The following is a 24,275-nucleotide window of genomic DNA, read 5'->3' on the forward strand; positions in this document are numbered from 1 at the left end:
ACTTTTCAAATACCATAAAAACACAAATCCAATACTTTAACTATTGTTATTTTAGTATGAAACCATGTGTTACTTTTCAAATACCATAAAAAATGAAAAAATAAACCGATAAAAAAGAGAAAAACATATTTTCATAGATTGTGTCAGTAGCAATAAGTCGTAGCTACTTTTAATGGCAAAGAACTACCAGTCACCTTATCGAAACTAGCGCGCTAATGTGTCAACATAATACATAATTTGATAAAACAGTATTTATATTAGATTTTGTTACTTACTCTAAACAGTAATGTTAAAATATCCACCGTTGAGACCAACAATGTCCCATGATTCAGTGATAAGCTAAGAAAATCCACATAGTTAAGGATCGTCTTGTATTATCATTATTACAAATCAACAGAGAATTGTAACCAAAATAAAGTATATATATATATATATCGAAAAATCCTTTAATTCTAAGCCTTAACACTTATTAGAAAGGTTGAACAAAGCGCATATCAAACTACCAGCAATACGCATTCCAAGCATGCACGAGGGAAATTATTATTTCTGGAATCAGCATAAATCCCTTTGTTACTTGACGTATAACTATGTCACAGTTTAACTCCGCCATTATAATTAATTGTGACTCTTCAGAGCTGTTTGGCAAACTAAGTTTCAAACACTGATATTAGGACTAACAATTAATAGAATTAAACCTAGTTTTAAGGACTTCTGTTGTTTGTTTGAATATTTTATGATACAATATACCTAAATTTACAGGCCTCTTATTGTTTCTTTGACCATTTTATGATGAAATAAACATACGTTTTACAGACCTCTGTAGTTTGACTATTCATTTTATGATACAATAAACCTAGAATTTTATAGACCTCTACTGTTTGTTTCATCGTTTTATAACACACAAACACTTTTTAGTGCATACAGAAAAATAGCTTTATTCTTGACAATTAATCGTTGGCTGAGAAATTCATATAAACAGATAAATGAAAACTCTATTGGCAAACTAACTTATTCGATTGCATAGATTACACATTTACACATTAAAACTTCAAAATATCAAAATCAAATTTAAAGTTACTATCTAAACCAAACGTTAAAGAAATTTTGGAGACAATAGAAAGCTTATTGTGCACATCGCCCCTCGTATAAGAGGTAATCTTAAATATTTATAACGCTAAAATCCGGGGCTCGACCCCTGATTTGGACATAGCTCACATAGCCAATTGTGAAGCTTTGCGCTTAACAACATATTAAAACTTCTTGCACAAATAATAACCACGTAATACTGAGCTAAATGGAATTTTTTCTTAAAGTAATACCTCACGCGTGAAGCCTGTAAAATTATTAACAAACGCAAATCATAATATACATTTTAATGTTAAATTGAAATTATGTACGTTGGAACCAGCCTCTTAATCTCTTCATTAACTGACTGGCAAACAACTACATTTCGATGATAATTTCACAAGTAAATCCAACTCGCATAGTCTAATTTAGGCCCATTAAGTCAAGATTGAGGATTAGTCTAAGTTAGGCCCATTGAGTCAAGATTGAGGATACATAAGTCAGAAGGATCGAGTTTTATGTTATGTCATAGCTTTATGTCAGAAATCTACTCAGTCAAAAATATTTCTCAGTTCTTGGTCCGCAACCACAGATGTTCACGTAACCGTTGCCCTGGTAACGCTAGCCACACGAGGATACTACCTTCCTTGTTGATGAAAAACAGTATCGTTTGTCATCTCTCCGGATCGGCATTAATGCAACAACTGCTTTAACTAACTTAGCAGAAATAGTCACTCTAAAACTAGAAGAAGGATGGGTTTTATAACTGAAAGACGGCTGGTTATTGTGAGGAAACGTTAATATTAAACCTGCATAATTTGTTTTTTTTTCTAACATAAATGTATCTAGGCGATCTGAAATTAAATGCAATAAAAACAAATTACTATTTTAACACATTTTCAATATCTTTAATAGGATGTTTTTTGCCCCACATTTTACACAATTTGTGTGTAAAATATCATTTTAAGATCTATCCCAGCAGGTCTTTCGAACAATACCAAAACCCTTCATCTGGGCTGGATGATTAGAGACAAACGTTTGTCCGAAACGCTATTTATACATATAGTAAGATCATTTCAAAGTTACGGCTTAAACGCTGAAATCTATTCGAATAAACCTTTGTATCTCATCATTCATCCCAAATAACGAGTTTTGGTATTGAACGAAAGGCCTTCTGAGCAATGAATATGGAAAAAACTTCTGTTGTCAAAGGGATTTTCATCACATGCTTTAAGCTTATGTGATTCTATGCTTCGCCATCTTTCGCCGTTCAAACCATAACTTTGAAAATATCTTACTGCATATATATGTATATATATAGTGTTTGAAATAAGCTTCTGTTTCTCATTGGTCAAGCCCAGCTGAGAAGTCTGGTATTGAAAGAAAGGCCTCATAGGCAATGACTTATGGAATATACTATATATTTACTCACTTCTGTTTGAAATCTCAAAATAACAAATTACGAAGAATGTAAACGAAAATGGGAGTTAAAGTGATTTTTGTTATATAAATTGGGCCTATCTAATTAGAAGTATCTAACAGAACCGACCACCCACTACTTAAATCCAGCCAGTCATCTATTCGTTCACATTCTGAAACCACGGGCCACAATATTTCATTTAACAATTTCTCTGTCATTACTACAGGATCTTCGGACCTTGAACTCTACATTAAAGAAAGTTAACTCACAGCTGAAGAAGCCCTGCATTTAACGACTCACAAAGTTCTTTAGATCTAAAATTATTCTAAATTTACACACTTGAAACTCAACTGTTTTGTAATATATCTGTAATCTTTCGTTTTTTGCTTTATCCTTCCGGTTACCACTTTTCTTAATAACTAAATAAACGGCCCGACATAGCCAGGTGGTTAGGGAGCTCTACTCGCAATCTGTGGGTCGCGGGTTCGAATTCCCGTCCCACCAAACATGCTCGCCCTTTCAGCCGTGGGGGCGTTATAATGTGACGGTCAATCCCACTATTCGTTGGTAAAAGAGTAGCCCAAGAATTAGCGGTGAGTGCTGATGACTAGCTGCCTTCCTTCTAGTCTTACACTGCTAAATTAGGGACGGCTAGCGTAGATAGCCCTCGTGTAGCTTTGCGCGAAATTCAAAACAAACAAAGAAACTAAATAAACTAGTGATTAACTAGTTTATTAACAATACGATATTTATTAACTAGTTTATAAACAATACAATATTTATTAACTAGTTTATAAACAATACAATATTTATTAACTAGTTTATTAACAATACAATATTTATTAACTAGTTTAGTAACAATACAAAATTTATTAACTAGTTTATAAACAATACAATATCTATTAACTAGTTTATAAACAATACAATATTTATTAACTAGTTTATAAACAATACAATATTTATCAACTAGTTTATAAACAATACAATATTTATTAACTAGTTTATTAACAATACAATATTTATTAACTAGTTTATTAACAATTCAATATTTATTAACAATACAATATTTATTAACTAGTTTATTAACAATACAATATTTATTAACTAGTTTATAAACAATACAATATATATCAACTAGTTTATAAACAATACAATATTTATCAAATAGTTTATAAACAATACAATATTTATTAACTAGCTTATTAACAATACAATATGTATTAACTAGTTTATAAACAATACAATATGTATTAACTAGTTTATAAACAATACAATATTCATCAACTAGTTTATAAACAATACAATATTTATTAACTAGTTTATAAACAATACAATATTTATCAACTAGTTTTTAAACAATACAATATTTATCAAATAGTTTATAAACAATACAATATTTATTAACTAGCTTATTAACAATACAATATGTATTAACTAGTTTATAAACAATACAATATGTATTAACTAGTTTATAAACAATACAATATTTATCAACTAGTTTATAAACAATACAATATTTATCAAATAGTTTATAAACAATACAATATTTATCAAATAGTTTATAAACAATACAATATTTATTAACTAGTTTTAGTTAATGCATATCTTTGTAACACGATTTTCAGATTTCACTGAAGATGGAATGAATGTATTTAGAAACATTCGAACCTTGTAAATAAAATGTTTTCTGTTTTGTCAACTGTCTTCATCTTCATTATTAGGCCTATTGAAATCCAATGTTCCGCCAGTTTTGAATATTTAAACCATCTATATTTAAAACACATTTTTGTTCACAAGTCGAAAGTCATTCATAAACACTCATTAAACATCATAAAGAAATAATCTAAGGTAATATAAATATTTTCAAGAATCACTGATGTGATTCTGATAAACAAAGTACATATATATATCGTCAGTCCAATCAGAAGGGTCAAAATAAGGCAATTTACGCTACATTTCTAGAAGTCCTTCGACTGAAATTCGAACAACACTATAGGATAAAAACTACGTTATTTTAAATCAAAGTTTCATGATTGTACTTCGAAATTTCACAGAGAGAAAAACTTACTTTGATGGTCTTATTCTGCAACCTGAGTCCGTTGAGTGTGTTAATAGCTTTCTCTGCATCATCCGCACGAATGTAGTTAACAAAACCGTACCCCAAGCTCTGACCTGAAAAGATTTATAAACAAGTCCAAAAATAATCTAAAAAAAACAGATTAAGAATGAAAGTAAGGGAATCCACGAATCACGAAGCGCATGTAACATAAATATTTTTCAGCATGCTAGAAACTAAGCTATTTATACAAACTAAAGTCTCGACACATTTGTTACAGTGGACTCTTTACACGTAAATCAGGCTTTCTATGAAAATTAAAACTTAGACACTGCTAGTAAAAACAGAAAGCGTTACAGATACCATAATAAGACTATAACATTAAAAACAAAAATACACGAATGTTCACTTGTTTCAGCATACTAGAAACTAAGCTATTTATAAAAAATAAAGTCTCGACACATTTGTTACAGTGGACTCTTTCTATGAAAATTAAAACTTAGACACTGCTAGTAAAAACAGAAAGCGTTACAGATACCATAATAAGACTATAACATTAAAAACAAAAATACACGAATGTTCACTTGTTTCAGCATGTTTTATGTTTATATTTTTACGATTACCTTTAAAAATGTCAGTAATTCGGTAAAACCAAGTGTAAGGCTATATTATACATGAACGACGAGGCAGCACTGTGATAATATAGGTCTCACGACAAGAAGGGGGCGCGTGACCCCTGCACATCATACTGCCTTATTGTTACATCTTCACAAAGTAAATTGAAAAATTACACCATTGTTCTCAACGTATTATTTGATACCACATCATAGGTAAAATTAACAATACAAGTTATCACATTCAAGTTGAGGTTATATATTTTCATAGTCTACTATGAACGAAATAAATCAAACGGGTGTTTAAATATTTAGTGTTCATTAAAATAATAAACAATGAACTATTAAAGTGTATATATGAAGCACAAAATCATGTTTCACGTAAATGAAAATCAAAGGCTCAGCAATTATTAATCAATGAAATATACATTTAATTTGTGCTTGATTGGGAAATTTTTAATAACTTTTAATTATTATGAGCAGTTTTTGACAATGCCACATAATTATGAGCAGTTTTTTAAGAACATTACATTAATATGAACATTTTAACATTACATTTTATAATACTATGAGCAGTTTTTGACAATGCCATATAATTATGAGCAGTTTTTTAAGAACATTACATTAATATGAACATTTTAATATTACATTTTATAATACTATGAGCAGTTTTTGACAATACCATATAATTATGAGCAGTTTTTAAGAATATTACATTAATATGAACACTTTAACATTACATTTTATAATACAGTTTTAACAAAATTAAATTACTATGAACAGTTTTAATAATATTAAATTACTATGAACAATTTTAATAATATTAAATTACAATGAGCAGTTTCAATAATAATGCATTACTATGAACAGTTTTAACAATAATGGTTTACTATGAACAGTTTTAACAATAATGCATTACAATGAGCAGTTTTGAACAATGTTATATTAATGGTGTAGATTTATTTCACACAAAAAAATCTATAATATTTTTTTCTTCAAATCGGTTTTTTTTAGAGATTTGTTTTTCAAGTTAAATATACTGGATTGTTTACAATTTCAGTATAGTCGCTGAACTACTATTCTCACTGCAAGCTTCAAGAAGTTGTAAAAGCCATAGGACGTGAATAACACAAAAGCGTTATCAGAGATATTTCGCCACCACGACATCACACTAGACAACTGATGCTGTGACACGCTTGGTCAATCATCACATGTGGCCACTGAAGTGGTTAGATAATGTTAGCTTCCATCTGGTGCTATTAATGCCTGCATAAAAACTACCCTTAGCCACAAAAAACACACAATCTAACATCTGTTACATGGTAACCATCTGTACGCCCGTACTCTCCCCTTTCATAACTAGAGAGCTACAAAAAGAGGGGGGGGAGGAGAGAGAGAGGTGTGTCTTCTGATCAGCTGTCCAATCTCCCAACGAGTGTTTTACCCGCATCTTGACGACGTTTCCAAGCAACCGGATATAAAATACACGGTATGATTTGGGCAAGCAACAGATATACCATGACAACAATGCATCCAGTCAGGACTTTATAACGTGAGTAAACTGCTAATTCCCAGCTGTACCATTGTATAACTTATACTTATAGGCTGTTCATATAAAAAAAAAACATTTCAAAGAACTATGCACACCAAATCTCTACAAACATTTTGTTTCAAATCACCCAGTTGTTTGTATGTGATAACAATGTATTTTTAAGTTGAACCAGAACATGTAAACATTCGAAAAGTTCAGTGTGTTGACAGTTTACATAACGGTAGTCGTATATGTTAGAAAACAAAACGTTTTCCCAACATAAAATGACTACTTACAGTCGAAAGCTGCAATGGTTTCGATATCAAAATATCATTCCACAACAACTCACAGAGACCTCTGTCAGCAAAGTGAGCCAGGTTCACGTTGTTACTTGCATTACACGTGAAGAAACAAGCTTTTATCCTGCGTCTAGGCCTTTCATGCTCTAATTCCTCCAGTGTTTTCATATGTAAATTCTAATTCGTCCTCTTATGTTTCTTAAACAACACAAAACATATACATCTTTGAAAAATATTCTGAACATTGGTTTGTTCTGCATGACTAGTGACGGCTTACTGGTCTTGTTCCCCATTTTTAATATTATTACGACCATGCACGATTATCATGTGTACAAAAGTAGAAATTGAGAAAAACATTGAGTTTAATGGTCGTTACACTAGAATGAAGATAGTCACACCGAATATGTTGCCATTATAAACCGGAAATTCATCTTACGTATTGTCACTCTAATACGAATATAGTAAGTCTGAACTTTGTCTTACACGTTTTCACAATATCAAGAATATAGTAAGTCTGGACTTTGTCTTACACGTTTTCACAATATCATGAATATAATAAGCCTGAACTTTGTCTTACACGTTTTCACAATATCAAGAATATAGTAAGTCTGAACTTTGTCTTACACGTTTTCACAATATCAAGAATATAGTAAGTCTGAACTTTGTCTTACACGTTTTCACAATATCATGAATATAGTAAGTCTGAACTTTGTCTTACACGTTTTCACAATATCATAGAATATAGTAAGTCTGAACTTTGTCTTACACGTTTTCACAATATCATGAATATAATAAGCCTGAACTTTGTCTTACACGTTTTCACAATATCAAGAATATAGTAAGCCTATTTATTTCTTACAGCTCTCTTACCATTACCTGTCTACGTGAATGGTATTGTACTAGGATGTCGTTAATAAGTCTGTAATTTGGCTTTCGTCTTATCATAGCAGTATCACAAGGACGTATAATATTTCTGAGATATTAAAAAAAAAACTGTGCACCATCGAACAGCAAAAAATGCAACAGTAGTAATTTGTCTTAAGATATATACATAATAAGATATTATATAAATTTTGTATCTAGTGACGTAGATAGACAAATGCTAGCAAATATGTGTCATCAAACTTCTTTAAACAACAATCACGAACATACTAGCAACACATTTTCAGCTAATCTAAAGGGACGATTTTTTTTATTAAGCTTCTTAAATTCCCGATTTTGTTTTTCCACTTCAATTCTCCAAGGGAGGCCACTGCCCCTTCTATAGCTACGCCACTGTTTCTACTATTACTGGTTTTGGCTTCCATCTATTCCGTGTTGATCTTTAATCAACATGCTCACATAAGTGGCCTTACTATAAAGTTCTATAAACAATCGTTCAATTTTCATTTTCAAAAATATTATAACAATATTTATGGAAAATTTTAGACGTTTTGTTTTTAGTATAATTTATAAGAAAACAAACGAAGTTACAGTAAACTGTCCAGCCATTCTTTCTTGGGTGTCTTGGGATCAACTTGGTTGTGAAGTGAAGGAAAAAACACAGAAGGTTTAATTTTCTAGTAAGTGTTATGGTAGGAATGTTCTTCATGGGCCATGTATTACCAACACTCAATCAACATGTGTCCGATTAAGCCAGAATCGTAACTACAATTATAGAGATATAAATGTAGAGACCCAATTACTTTTTATGCGAAAGGGGGCATCATTTTTAGTTACGCCACTGCATTCAGTTAAATATTTTTTTCATGTTGAGTGATATTATTCTTCATTAACGTGCAGAGGGCATTAAAATGGCAGTGGCTCATTGATATAAAATGGGCAGTTTCTTAACATTACAAGGCAAGACTTTTTTTTGGAGGGTTGGATGTATTAGGGGAGACCATGGGGACTTTAGATTGCCTTTGGTACACACAGGGCAATCAGACGTGTCTTTTAGTAGTTGTGAACATTATTTATGGCTGAGAAAAATGGTTCTTTGGGGGCATAAGAGAATAAAGGTAAGGGCATGATCCCATATCCAGCCACTCCCCTGTGCATTCTACTGTTATTCTTTTACTCGATATTTTTCGTGTTTCCACTTCCTTTTTCAAATAGATATTTCTCTTAGAACCTTAGGGCTCAATATAACAAAAAAAATAAACTTCAGCCGTCGACCTTGGGACACTATTTAGTAAAACACTTGAAAATCGTTTTCTTTTGGAATTCAAAAGTTTAGCTTAACCTCCATGCCGCCTATCAAAAGTGAGATACAGCCTAACTACTTTTCCTCCTTAATAAACAGATTTTGTGGCACCTTGGCCCGTGGCGTCAGAGGTCCTAAATCTTCTTAATCTCCAGGTAAATATTTTTATACATCACAGTACCGGAGAGAGCTAAATCACAATGCCACCCAATAGCTCAGCGGTAAATCTGAAGGCTTATAACGATAAAAACCGGGTTTTGATACCCGTTATGGGCATAGCACAGTTAGCCCATTGTGTAGCTTTGGGCTTAACAACAAGCAAACAGAAACTAAATCACAATAGCAACAATTACAATGGCTAATCGTGAAGTTTTGCTAAGCAGACCCCACCAACACTTGTTACTAAGTTTAAGGCCGAAAACACAAGTAGCAGCAATGGTACTCAGCCGAAGACCTGGAACGAGTTGTCTGGAAAGTAAGTGATTTATAACATGTCTGTTTCTCATTTTTAAAGGTATTTTTAGTATTGTTGGTTTTAAATAATGCATTGTTGGAAGACATCACATAAATGTCTTTTTCCTCCTTCATAAAGATGGAGATTTTGTAGCAACTTGGTCTTCGACGACAGAGGGCTTAAATCTTCCATGTAGGTGTGTTCTACGTTATACAGTGATGCTCTAGAATCTAACATGTGCAATAATCGAATATGAATACTATGTACTCATGTAAGGAATATGACTATGGTGATCCCACTTACATACACATACCCAATAAAGTTCAAAGAATGAATCCAATTTGAAATAACCTTCGAAAACAAATAACAGTTCTATACAGCTACATTACATGGTGAGCTGAAAGTCCTGCTTTCTTCAGCAGAGTTATTTTTCGTTTTTAAACAAATAACAGTTCTATACGGCTACATTACATGGTGAGCTGAAAAGTCCTGCTTTCTTCAGCAGAGTTATTTTTCTTTTGTTCCTTCATCTTATCCATTTTGCGAAAGACGCGATGAAACGTGAGTTTTGCGAAGAGTCAATTTTACACAGTTAAACTAATTACTTGTTTTAACAGAACAACATGGTAATAAACCTACCTGTAACTTTATCTCTTATCAGTTTGCAGGATTCCACCTCGCCGATGCTGGAGAAGAGACTTCTTATTTCTTCCTGAGTCATAGTCTGGGGAAGGTAGTTGACGATCAAGTTCGTTTTGCTGTCTTCGGACATTAAGCCTGTTTGTACAGAGTTGTGAATGGTGCCGTTCTGCTGTGGTGACACCACCGTTGTGTCCATACCATTCATTTGTGTCACTGAAAAAAAAAAAAAGAAGATGAATACACATTTCTAGGTTGCCATGTGTAAAAGCTGGTTTCTTATTTGCGTTTACCTTTTCCGATATTAGGGTTCAAAGGAATGGGTTGTATGCACCGTACTACACTTACAGATATTAGGGTTAAAAAGGAATGGGTTGTATGCACCGTACTACACTTACAGACATTAGGGTTAAAAAGGAATGGGTTGTATGCACCGTACTACACTTACATATATTAGGGTTAAAAAGGAATGGTTTGTATGCACCGTGTTACACTTACAGATATCAGGGTTCAAAAGGAATTGGTTGTACGCACCGTACTACATTTACAGATATTAGGGTTAAAAAGGAATTGGTTGTATGCACCGTGCTACACTTACAGATATCAGGGTTCAAAAGGAATTGGTTGTACGCACCGTGCTACACTTACAGATATCAGGGTTCAAAAGGAATTGGTTGTACGCACCGTACTACATTTACAGATATTAGGGTTAAAAAGGAATGGGTTGTATGCACCGCACTACACTTACAGATATTAGAGTTAAAAAGGAATGGGTTGTATGCACCGTACTACACTTACATATATCAGGGTTCAAAAGGAATTGGTTGTACGCACCGTACTACACTTACAAGTCTGATTAGCATATATTAAACAATACTGATTATTAAAGAAATGTTTTAATAAGATAATTATTAATAATTTAGTGGCTAGTTATACATATTCCCAATTCTAGAATACTGTGTGTTTCCTGCATAGTGGCAATATTATTATTAATATTCTTATATACATATTATTTGCATTAGCGAAAGTCTAATACTTTACATTTCACTAGGATAATAAAAAAATACGAAAATAATAATGAATTGAATATACGAATAATAACGAAAGTGTTACACCGCTAGTTATAGTAACTTTACTTAAAAACAAATTGAACAAGTTGATGAAAAGAAGTTAGAAAATGCTTTCGAAAACTGTAAAACTTAATGCGGGCTAAGTGGAAACCTCCAAGTTCATATAAGCTGTCATCTTTAAAAAGATATAAAGTAATGAAGGAAAGAAAAGGTACTGGGTCATATAATAGAAAAAAAATGTTTATTGTTAACTTAATTGTTCGATTAAAAAAATTAATCATTTAAGTTGGATGTTGTTGTTTTTTTATTGTAACGCTAAAATATTATTTGTTTTATAATGTTTCATCTAAGTTGGGGAAACTAATAATTTAAGATTAAGTGATAAGTTTCGTTATGTTAAAAACCGAAAACAAATGTCGTGAAGTTTTTGTATATCCATAACTATTTATGAAACTATAATAGCGAAATACTGACTTAATAAAGATAGATTCTGGAGAAATAGGTTGTTATTTTATATATGTCAATAGAAATGTCTCGTAATAAACTCCAGTTTGGGTTAAACAAAGTTAAGGATAATAGTTTGTAATCTGTTGTTCCGAAGTTGAGATTATGAACATTTTATTAAAAACGCCTCTCCATTTTCAATGATACCTAACACTAAATATTTACATCAGCTCGCCCCTGTTGTAATTAATCTAATCATTTTCAGATTCCCAGATTATTATCATTATTTTAAAGACGCATGTATTTATACTTATAGTTAAACCAGTCATTCTAGTGCTTTTCTCATAACAAAATTACAAAAACATACGTTTGTTTGTTAAGCACAAAACTACACAATGGACTATCTGTGCTCTGCTCAACACGGGTATCTAAACCCGGTTTCTAGCGATGTAAGTCCGCAGCCATATCGCTGTGCCACTGGGGGGCAAAAACATACGTTTGTTTGAAGTTAAGCACAAAGCCACACAATGGACTATCTGTGTTCTGCTCACCACGGGTATCGAAACCCGGTTTCTAGCGATGTAAGTCCGCAGATATATCGCTGTGCCACAGGGGGGCAAAGCATACGTCTATCGCATATTTTATTGTTACCGTTTAAATCTCTAAACTTTTCAAATAAACCAAGAACACAACAAGCATACTACAAGGCTGCTTACAACCCACGCATTTTCTATTTTAAGCATAAGCAATAATCTTATAAGTGGAACTAGCCGCTAAGTGTAGAAAACAACTTGGAAAAATAGCTTTAAATAATTACTGTTCAATCTAAACTTGGAAGAAAAGAATATCTAGAAATTTAAACGTGTTTATATAAGACTTCAACGGAAGCGTTAAATGTAATCTTAAGGTAAGTACTCTAAGATTAAATGTTTATTTTAATTGAGTGGCTCTTTCGTAACATTAGAGTTACTCCTCAGCCAACAACTGCTCGATTTTTTAACTCTGGGATTAATGCAGCTTTCTATCAAAGTTCTTAGTTTATTAACAACTGGAACAGCATTTGGGAAATAGGGTAGAAATACACCCCTAACTGTTTTATGTGTGTGTGTCGATATAACCGTGATTTAAAACACTCATAACTTAGTAGAATAAGTTAAGTATATCAAAAGCTGTTTCTAAAATTTATATTTCTCTAGAAATTGGAAAAAAAATAATGCTCATTTTTCACTCTTTGTGGATTAATTAATGACATACCTAGCTCTTTCTACGGTGTGGGCATTATAATGTGGCAGTCAATTCCATTATTCGTTAGTAATAAGAAGCTCAAGAAATGGCAGTGGTTGGTGTTAACTACCTGCCTTCTCTTTAGTTTTTCTCTTCAAAACCAACGAAACATACAAACCAACATGGAAATATTGAAATTAACTTTTCATGATACTGAACTGAATTCATTGTGACAACTGTGAAACAAAACACCGTTACTTTGTTCATGTGGAGTAAAGTAATTCGGGAAAATGCGCAATGTTTGATGTGAAATACGGAAATAAATGCGCAAGATGTGATGTAACTTATTGAAGACCACAAAGTCAAAGTGTACACGCTGTAGCATTTCTGCTATTCCGCTTCTTTGATGTATTATAATGATGAAAATACTATAAACGATTAATCAGTTGGATATGTATATCGATCAGGAGTGGAACTGGAAAGAATGATGATACAATCATTCAGTAACATTTATTCTCATAAGTATGGTGTTACGATTTCTTAAATAAAAAGTATTCATAATATTTCCGTATAATGATCACAGATAAAAAACAGCGACCCGATTAGGCCGACATGCACAAAATTTATTTGTTTGTTTGTTTTAGAATTTTAACTAAACCTGCACAATGGCTATTAGTTATTCCTAATTTTAAACTGATAGAATAGAGTGAAGGCACCCACCGTCAAATGTTGGGTTATTCTTGTCTGATTGAATAGTGAAATGTATTGTTTGTTTTGAATTTCGCGCAAAGCTACACGAGGGCTATCTGCGCTCGCCGTCTCTATTTCAGCAGTGAAAGACTAGAGGGAAGGCAGCTAGTCATCACCACCCACCGCCAACTTTTGAGCCACTCTTTTACCAACGAATAGTGAGGAGAGATCGAAACTTTATAACGCTCTCACGGCTGAAAGGACGAGAATGTTTGGGGGAGACGGAGATTCGAACCTGCAACCCTCAGATTGAGAGCCAAGCGTCTTATCCACTTGGCCATGCCAGACCAGTGAAATTTAACTGTCATTCTTAAAGTGAACCATTAATCTCTGTGGCGCAGATCATTCAAAAACCCAATGCACAAAAACAAGAAACAGTATGATTCTGAAATAATTCGATTGAATCATCTGGGCCCGGCATGGCCAGGTGGTTAGGGCGCTCGACTCGCAGTCTGAGAGTCGCGGGTTCGAATCCCCGTCACACCAAACATGCTCGCCCTTTCAGCCGTGGGGGCGTTATAATGTTACGGTCAATCCCACTATTCGTTGGTAAAAGAGCAGCCCAACAGTTGGCGGTGATGACTAGTTGCCTTTCCTCTAGTCTTACACTGTTAAATTAGGGACGGCTAGCGCAGACAGTCCTAGTGTAGCTTTACGCGAAAGTAAAAACAAAAACAAAATTGAATCATCTGAAACATATTCGCATGCAATTACCTAACAATATGATTTATAAGAAATTCTAAAATATCAGCAAAAGATATGAATAAGTATTATTTTTTTTTACATTTACCATAATTTTGCGAGGTCAACGCAAACAAAAAATTATTAATATCAATATTATAACATCACTTGATATCTAGCGGATTTGTTTAAAACATGTCATTACGGATGTACATTACCTGACTGAAGCAATGAAAGTTCGAAAATTTTTCAATAGGAATTTCCACTTTTTGTAAATAATAAAGCCCCCAGTGGCTCAGCAGTAAGTTTTCAGGATTACGACGCTATAAACCGAGTTTTGATACCCGTGGTGGGCAGAACACAGATAATTATTTGTGTAGCTTTGTGCTAAAAAAAACAACCAACTTAATAATAATAAAGATTATTTTTATGTAATTTTAAACTGTAAATTCATGAATATCGCAGGAACTGTAGTAATATATTTACTTATCATGCGCAGAGAGGGGTGTAACCTTACTTGCTTGTGAACATCTTTTGGATAAAAAAATCATTCTGAGACAGAAAAATCAGTTGAATTAAGTATCATTAATAGTTCAAGCACTTAACGAATTGATATGTAGATTAAAATATCGCTCAATACAACAAACTCGTAATACCAAAAGTACTGGGACACTGCACGCCCACCTAGTAATGGGCTCACATTCACTGAATAGCGAGTGAATCTAAAGGTACATTTCAGCACAGGGTTTACACATGTCAGCAGCCGTAACAGGCAATCAGTTGGAGTCACGATGCCACGGGAGAGGAAGTACGTGGGCCTTCAATGATGAACTGATGCATCACCCAGTCTACTCAAAATCAAATTCATCATACGTAATGTGCTGAAGATATAGAAAACCACCGACCAGACTTGCTATGTGAGATACTGACTTACTCACCCAAAAGTAGTCGTTATTCAATACATGCGAGTTTTGAAATGTGATGAGAAATAAAATCGTATGTATTTCAAATACTTCATTACTCGAAAAAATTTAATGAGAATTTAGAACGGTAAACCAACGAACTCTTTACGTGCAGGGAGTTTAATATGGCAATATTTCGTAAATGGCCTGCAGCCTACAAGCCGCTATTATCCATCAGTGGAAAACAGATGGAAAAATCCCCAAATCTCACTAGAGCGGGAGGTACCTGGCAAAAGGAGTGGCAGTCTATTTCACCAAATTTTAATCAAAGATTGTTCGGAGTATGACACTTCTTCACATATGTGATATGTTCAAATACTTTTGATAATGCAATACATATATTAAAATTATCCATCAGTGGCCTTACAAAAAAAAATCCACCATCTACGTCTGTGGTTTCAATGGAACTTCTTCAAATTAACTTTTTGTTTTCCTATTTTAGGTTTTCTTGTATTGTTGATACCCCATAAAGCTTGTTTATTTTACTTTTTCATAAAAAAAATATTCATTTGCTGGAATATTAGTTTAATGGGTGATGAGAGTATAAAGAATTAATAAAAATAATTCTTGTTTTTTTCTAGGTTAACAGTTTCTCTTGAGTAAAAGTAACCTATCATCATTCACATGCACTTTCAGAGTCACACACGTTGCTCATATGAAGCTTTCTTCTAATCTCATATGTTGAACCAGAACAACCAGCTTCAGCTGTATATCAAGTAAATGTAGCTGTGTATCACACATGATGCACAAGACAAGGATAGGATTAACGCAGCAGAAAAAAAAATCATATTTGTCGCAAAATGGAAAATCAAATCCTCCCCGCTTCCCAAAGTTAGGTCCGAGTGTGGTCCAGGTTTAGCATATAGAACTGGAGATCCAAAAAGGTCGTGGTTAAAACGTGGTGCTACGAAACACACTTCGAATTTTCAGTTCTTATGCATTAAAGAACGACAGTCAATCCCGCTATTCCATTAAGAGTGGCCACTTTGGGCGGCGAGTGCTGCCGACTTCTTACCATCCTTCTTGTACCAAATTTAAGATTATGGATCCCAATGCCTGAACCACAGGAATCACTAATTGTATGCATAAAGTGAAATTCTGAGTGGATAAATAAACATACTCCTTCTGGTTCAGTGGTCAGCTTGAGGGTCTAGAACCGACGCTAAAAATTGGGACTCAAAACACGCGATTGGCACAGCGCAGATAGCCTATTGCGCTTAAAAACAACCAACCAAATTGACAAAGGTTATTTTATATTCCTTTCTCGGTAGGTAATCCAAAACAAAATACTTAGTGAAACTGTCTTTTAATGATCACGTTTTATAAATTTCAATTTTTTGTCAAAGTCTCAAATGTTATAAAGACATTTCACTTATTACTGTTACGTTCTGGCGCTTGTTACTAAGCGAGTAATTCCTCTTCTTACAGCTTATTTAATTACTAGACAGAAATGACAAATATAATACAAACAAAAACGTATATATATATATATATATATGTAGCATTCACAAAGAATACAGAGATAAAAATCATGACTAACTATCAGAAATGAAACAAGAATTAATACTTGTTGACTAATATTTTATTGTTTTTAGAATTGTGCAAATATATTTCTTTCTCTTGATATGTTCCACAGTGGCACAGCGGTATGTCTGCGGATTTACAACGCTAGAAACCGGGTTTCGATACCCGTGGTGGGAAGAGCACAGATAGCCCATTGTGTAGCTATGTGCTTAACTTCGAAACAAACAAACAAAATCTCTCTTGATACCAAGGATCTGAGAAAAACATCATTCTAAAACGTTATTATGGGCCGAATCCATTAAGAGATTTTACCAAAATATTAAAAAAAAAGAATATGCAACAATCGTCGTAAATCAGCCAAGTGACATAAAAAAAGACAAGAAGCATTTGTCCCTATACTGGTGTACAAGACCAGTGAAAAAAATGATTAATTATATAAACACATTGTTTATTTGTTGTTTATGAGACAACAAAGCAAAACAATATCAAATAAAATAATCAAAGTTTTTATTCAACCTTGGATCCAAAATATGCCTTGCGTACCAATGAGAAAATCCCATTTCAAAATTAATGGCTGACCGATATCACAAGCTTGCACTTAAGATTAATAAAATAGACCCATTCTGATGATATGAAGTACTTAAAAACTTAACGTCAACATCTTATGCTGTTATATTGGATATGATTAGTTTGATATCATTGCTTTAAATGCCGATAGAGAAATCAGCAGGATCTTCGAAAATTGGGTTCTCAAACGATAAAACAATGGAAGAACATTTTTTCCTTCTAAAGGAATTCTGGATAGAGGCAAGAGTTAAGTAAGAAGGAACCTAGAAATAATAATTACGAAAAAATATGTCTTTTAAAGGAATTCTGGATAGAGGCAAGAGTTAAGTAAGAAGGAACCTAGAAATAATAATTACGAAAAGTTATGTCTTTTAAAGGAATTCTGGATAGAGGCAAGAGTTAAGTAAAAAGGAGCCTAGAAATAATAATTACGAAAAGATATGTCTTTTAAAGGAATTCTGGATAGAGGCAAGAGTTAAGTAAGAAGGAGCCTAGAAATAATAATCACGAAAAGTCATGTCTTCCAAATGAATTCTGGATAGAGGCAAGAGCTAAGTGAGAAGGAACCTAGAAATAATAATTACGAAAAGTTATGTCTTCTAAAGGAATTCTGGATAGAGGCAAGAGCTAAGTGAGAAGGAGCCTAGAAATAATAATTACGAAAAGTTATGTCTTCTAAAGGAATTCTGGATAGAGGCAAGAGTTAAGTAAGAAGGAGCCTAGAAATAATAATCACGAAAAGTTATGTCTTTTAAAGGAATTCTGGATAGAGGCAAGAGTTAAGTAAGAAGGAGCCTAGAAATAATAATTACGAAAAGTTATGTCTTCTAAAGGAATTCTGGATAGAGGCAAGAGTTAAGTAAGAAGGAGCCTAGAAATAATAATTACGAAAAGTTATGTCTTCTAAAGGAATTCTGGATAGAGGCAAGAGTTAAGTAAGAAGGAGCCTAGAAATAATAATTACCAAAAATAAGCGACTATGTATGTGAAAAAACAAACAAACAGATTCTATGGGGAAAAAATAGAACATAATAACTACAACTTAGTGATAAGGTTTTGGATGATCTAAACCAAAATGCAATCAAGAAAACAATTTTGACACGAACCAAATTAGTGGTTTTTTTATAGTTTAAGTCTTCAATGACAAAGCCAATTTTCCATCACACATGTTGATCATGAAACTGACATTAGAAAAAAGTTTATTTGTGTATCGTGTCAATATGTAGCGTGAATGAAAGAAAGTTGGTGTCATAAATAGCTATTAAACTATGTATGTGTCGTACACTATGTTGCAACCCAGCCGATGTGATGAGCTAATATATTGAGTAAATCGTCTCGTCACTAGTAGTGACAAACCACGAGGTAATTGAAATGATTTTATTACTGGAAACCCGTACTGGACCAACAAAGAACGAAGAGAACAGAATAATTTCCAATCTCACTGTGACGTAATATTACACGTATTAACTATGGAATAATTGATATCACTGTCTCGCACACAACTAAATCGAACAGTTACAGTGCAGTAAATAAAATAATCCTTCAAGAATCCCAATCTAAACGTTAATAGCCCTTGTATATCGTGTCAATTAAGATTAATCGTAACAATTACGTAAGAAATATAAAGCTTATAAAATGCTAACTTTTTTAATAGACTAATAATTAAACAAAAGTAAAAATTACGCGTATAAAAGTAGCACACTGGTAAGAAAAGCTTTTGCGCTCTATGCAACGCTAAAATGTTGCGAACATGAAAGTGTTGACTTTTGTTCGAATGAAATCCATAAAGATGTGCGCTCTATGCAACGCTAAAATGTTGCGAACATGAAAGTGTTGACTTTTGTTCGAATGAAATCCATAAAGATGTGCGCTCTATGCAACGCTAAAATGTTGCGAACATGAAAGTGTTGACTTTTGTTCGAATGAAATCCATAAAGATGCAAGATATGATGATTAGAATAGATGCGGGAAAATATATAGTACATCCGAATAATGACAAAGGTTCAAAGAGATACTGTTAACACAGGTATCACGATGGGGAAAGCATCATCGTTCGATCGTATAAATCTACACGATCCCTTTATTCTCCTGAACTATTCGAAAAGCGCTCGAGTTTTGGGTCTCGTTTGAAAGCGTATAAATCTAAGTTACATGCTTCAAATTTCAAAGAATCGCGATCGCTATGAACTGACATCGTTTACAAACAGACAGCCTTGACTTTATTAATGACGTAAGAGAACGTCATGGTTTCATTCAGGCGTATAACGTGACTGTTTTTCGTTTGTTAGTGTTTTTTTTTAGAAAAAGAGTTCCTTTAATGCATTTTGTGAAAGAACACGCACGTACTGTAAGAAGGTTTGTATAAGTCCGTAAAAGTATTTATGAATGTGTGTGTGTGCGTGTATAAAGTAAGAAACGGCCTGTATAGCGTGTCCCACAGTAGGACGCCATATGTGATTAGAGTTTAGTAAAACATTAAAACCTAGGAACGGGTGATGCTGAAATCTAGAAGGTCATGTTTCTCCAGAGGAAATATGGGACATTAGTAGACCGTGAACGGCTTGCTGACGTTACTGTTGGCATGGCAACTCAATTCCAAACACTACTAGAAGCTTTATCGATTCCATCAGAACACAATTGGCTAACAGCACGAGTTACACTAACCAGTTGTCAGCCAGCTTCATATCACTTGGATTGTCTCAAACTGGAGTCACCCAGATCCGGAGCTGGAGGAAATGTCTGTTTTAATAACCAAAAACATTCACAATTCATATTAAACCAGAAGAAATTCCAAATCTTAGTATTGTTATAAAAAAGGGATCGGGGTGGAAAGAGTCTAGTACCCCAAAAAAACAAGTTTGATCAAAAAGTTATTATACCAACCTGAACCCAGGAGTGGCTCCTATACGTTATTTTGATAACGTGTACATTTTGTGTCAGGATTTAAATATACAAACATGCTTGGATAGGTTTTAACGGTATATTACCCAATAACAAAGTTAAACTCCGTGATACCCAGAAATGAAATAAAATCAAAAATTGTAAATATTTTCCGTTATTATTTTGTATTTTCTTTATGTCAAAGGACCAATGTACTCACTCCTTACAAAGTACAACGCACTTTAGGTTTTGTTTTAACATCTTAAAGCAAAAACTGAAAAAACAAAACAAAAACGAGTCCACAAATTCTGGTTTGCAAAATCAAATAAACTGAAATAGCCGTTACAATGAAAATATAGTTTACTTTTATAATCATATTGGTCAGCAAATCCGCTATATCTAGTTTTTTTTTTTTAAAAAAAAAACGCCCTCTGTTGTAATTTAATATTGCTTAAACTTTTATACTTTTGTACGTATCTTGTAAGCCAACGGTCTAAATCGAAGCACATTTCGAAATCTGTTGTGGTACTAAAACAAACAAACTATATTTTCTCTAATCATTTACCAATATATAAACGGCTGTATTTTCTAAGACAAACAAATCAATCACATTTTTGTGCTTTGAATAAAGAAAGGCGATATTAAGTATATAAATATGTAAAAAACTAACTAGTAAGTACCATGTTATAATTTTAAACTGTAGAAGTGTTGGTAAAATCTTATAAAAAAAATCACGCAACACTGATACGGTCAGGCATCATGTTTTTTCAAATGCTGATAACACACTATTTCGAGTACAAAGATGGCGACCAAAACAAGTTTAATGCTTGTTGGCCCAATCAATTTACCAATAGCATAACAACCGCATTCTTCGTAGTTCAGCTGGAAAATTGGTATCTGCTATATATCTTTATGCGTGAACCCGAATAGTTTCATGTGCAATAGCATTTATTCAAAAAATCATTCTTGCTTTTCATTAAAATTTTTTGTTTGTAGTTAAGCACAAAGCTACACAAAGGGCTACCTATACTCTGCCCATTAAGTGTATCAAAACTCGGTTTATAGCGTTGTAAGTCCGCAGACATACCGCTGTACCACTGAGGGCCATTTCATTGAAAAAATATATACATATAGTAAATTAAATGGGGAGTTTAATGTCTTAAAAATAGCTCTAAAACAATAATATTGTATTTTTTAGCTCACATTATTATTTTCAGATTAACCTAAATCCTTTAAATTGGCAGAACTTGTGATGTACTCTTGGGATTGTGGCCGAAAACATCAGTTAAAATGGGTACCACACAGATCTATGATTTAACATAACATTTAAGTACTTCTGATCAAAGAAAGGTTCAAATGATTCATGATTTCCTTTGATAATAACAACGCGTACAGTTAAAATCAAAATGACGCGAAACTCAAATGCTTCATATTATTCAAAGCATTTACCGCGTTTAAGTGGTGTCTCCCTCTAGTTGGAGTAGCGTCTGCCCCCTAGTCTTAGATGAAAAAAAAAATTTCGATTTATTAAACAATAAACTAATTAAGTGAATGGATTAACAACTAATTTTTCTAGTAACGAGCCAGAATAATTATGTCTTGGATTAACAGCTAATTTTATTTTTAATAACGAACCAGGATAATTATGTCTTGGATTAGAAGCTAATTTTATTTTTAATAACGAGCCAGGATAATTATGTCTTGGATTAACAGCTAATTTTTTTTTAATAACGAGCCAGGATGATTATGTCTTGGATTAACAGCTAATTTTTCTAGTAACGAGCCAGAATAATTATGCCTTGGATTAGCAGCTAATTTTTTTTAAATAACGAGCCAGGGTTGGTCTTGGATTAACAGCTAATTTTTCTAGTAACGAGCCAGAATAATTCTGTCTTGGCGGACGAAGAATACAAAATACTACAATGATATTATACTGACCTCAAGCCTTTATAAGCACTAACAACATATAAATCAAGTATTGACGACAACTGATTTCCCCAAATGGGTGACGCCAATTACTGTATTAAAAAACAAGAAGTAAAAATATAATGTATAATTTTTTATTATTAGAAATGAATCATTTTACACTTTACAGAAAATCTCATTAAGGGATTAGAGAATTTTATCCACTGGTTAAGTTCGAAACAAAACAGGAACTATATATGGATGCTTAAATCTATGATAGTAAAACACAATCCAAATAGGTGGCGGTTTGAAAGTATACCGAGTCTACTAAAATAGGCACACAAACATGCTTTTTGACAGATACCTGCGCTCTGATTATTTTATTATAAAACAGCACAACTTAAGTGGAAATGTTTACTGTTCTAATATATTTATTTTTCAATTTAAATGTTTGAAGAAAAACAAGGTGAATTGTTATCAATAATAAATTCTTACAAGTTTTTAAATGCACTGTGAAAATTAAACTTTAAATTTCATTATTTAGCAGCGGTGTGTCCAACGTATATTTAATTAAAAGTCTATATTTAGAAAATACTCTACTCACTATTTTCTCCTTCCACTTCAAGAAATTTCGTAATTCACGCAAAATGGAAACAAAGCAAAAATAAAGAAGTACAGTTATTGACAGAAATAGTTTTAAAACACTGTTCAGCTGTACTTTACGGAGATAACGTTACTGCTTTCAAATTAAGACTACTTTTACTCTGACTATTGCAGCCGACGTCAAAACAGAATGACGGTAAGCGCCAACTGCCTGTTTCACACCAAGAGCTAGAAGCGGCAGCTGCTATGTCCGCCAGATGGTTTAGGGTTGGTCCCTCGACAGAAACAGCTATCAGCTGACATCCCCCGCCCCTTTTTTACCCCGAATATCAGCCAATAATCTCTTCTTGTTGTCAATAGCAAAGACTTCTTCTGCTAACCCAGAACAGAGTGCAACCGCTTTCACACTTTCCGCAACTATTGTTAGGCCTGACTAGCGTTAGCGTTATGTAGGTTTCTTCGTGATTATTGCCCGATCATGACAGGGGCGCTCGCTATTCAATGTTTCACGGGATTTGAAGCAAAGTAGGAAAGAGAATGCAATACCCAAAAGAAAATTACGAATATAACTTAAAGTTAAACCCGCATATGTTTAACCCGTCTCGGAAACTATATGAACGTTGAGGTTTAGTGTAATATGCCTAAATAATTTAAATTACAAACGCATTAAAACAGCCATACGAAAAAAAAAAAACAGTTTTCTGGTTGAACTAATGCATTTACAAAACTAACATTAAATTGAAAAGGGTATCCTTAGTTTCGGTTTACAGAAAAAAATTATGCTCTGAGCATACGTTTCTCTCTTACATAATTTTATCAATTTTTACTTGAACTTAATTCAAATGATAATCACCTTTACTTTTTCAAACGCTATTTCTCAGTTTAAATTTTTGAATACAGAATAGTGTTTTTCAAAAACCTTAGGACGCTCGACTCGCAATCTGCGGGTCGCGGTTTCGAATCCCCGTCCCACCAAACATGCTCGCTCTTTCAGCCGTGGGGGCGTTATAATGTGACGGTCAATCCCACTATTCGTTGGTAAAAGAGTAGCCCAAGAGTTGGCGGTGGGTGGTGAAGACTAGCTGCCTTCCCTCTAGTCTTACACTGCTAAATTAGGGACGGCTAGCGCAGATAGCCCTCGCGTAGCTTTGCGCGAAATTCAAAAAACAAACAAAAACCTTAACTGTGAAAAATAATTTTATATTGTATTAGGAAATTATCTGAAACATCTACATCTATATAAATATGTGTTATAAAAGTTTGGAGACATAACCTTGTCGAAAGTTTATACATTTACAATAACATTTTTCTGAATTACCCGTTCAAACCGTCTCCAAACTTTTACTTTATAAAAAGTGGGTTTCTCGTCATCAAATACCGCATTTTTCGGTGTATAAGATGC

The 24,275-nt window shown here is 33.3% G+C and overlaps 1 protein-coding gene across 5 annotated transcripts in view; it reads right to left on the reverse strand.

Annotated features, from left to right (window-relative positions):
• Positions 1 to 24,275, reverse strand: part of LOC106461479 (ELAV-like protein 4) — a 71,414-nt gene that overhangs the window by 29,539 nt on the left and 17,600 nt on the right. For 4 of the 5 annotated variants that reach the window (XM_022388449.1, XM_013921304.2, XM_022388448.1 and 1 more), the window contains exons 1-3: positions 22,875 to 23,026; positions 10,264 to 10,479; positions 4,554 to 4,657 (exon numbers count right to left, since the gene is read on the reverse strand). In XM_022388449.1, the coding sequence (XP_022244157.1) occupies positions 4,554 to 4,657; positions 10,264 to 10,479; position 22,875 (321 nt within the window). In that variant the 5' untranslated portion in view covers positions 22,876 to 23,026. Of the gene's footprint in view, positions 1 to 4,553; positions 4,658 to 10,263; positions 10,480 to 22,874; positions 23,027 to 24,275 lie in introns of those variants that run through there. The other variant, XM_022388447.1, reaches the window with a different exon arrangement.

The sequence above is a fragment of the Limulus polyphemus genome, unplaced genomic scaffold (genome assembly GCF_000517525.1).
Source record: "Limulus polyphemus unplaced genomic scaffold, Limulus_polyphemus-2.1.2 Scaffold968, whole genome shotgun sequence".
Classification (NCBI taxonomy): Eukaryota; Metazoa; Arthropoda; class Merostomata; order Xiphosura; family Limulidae; genus Limulus; species Limulus polyphemus.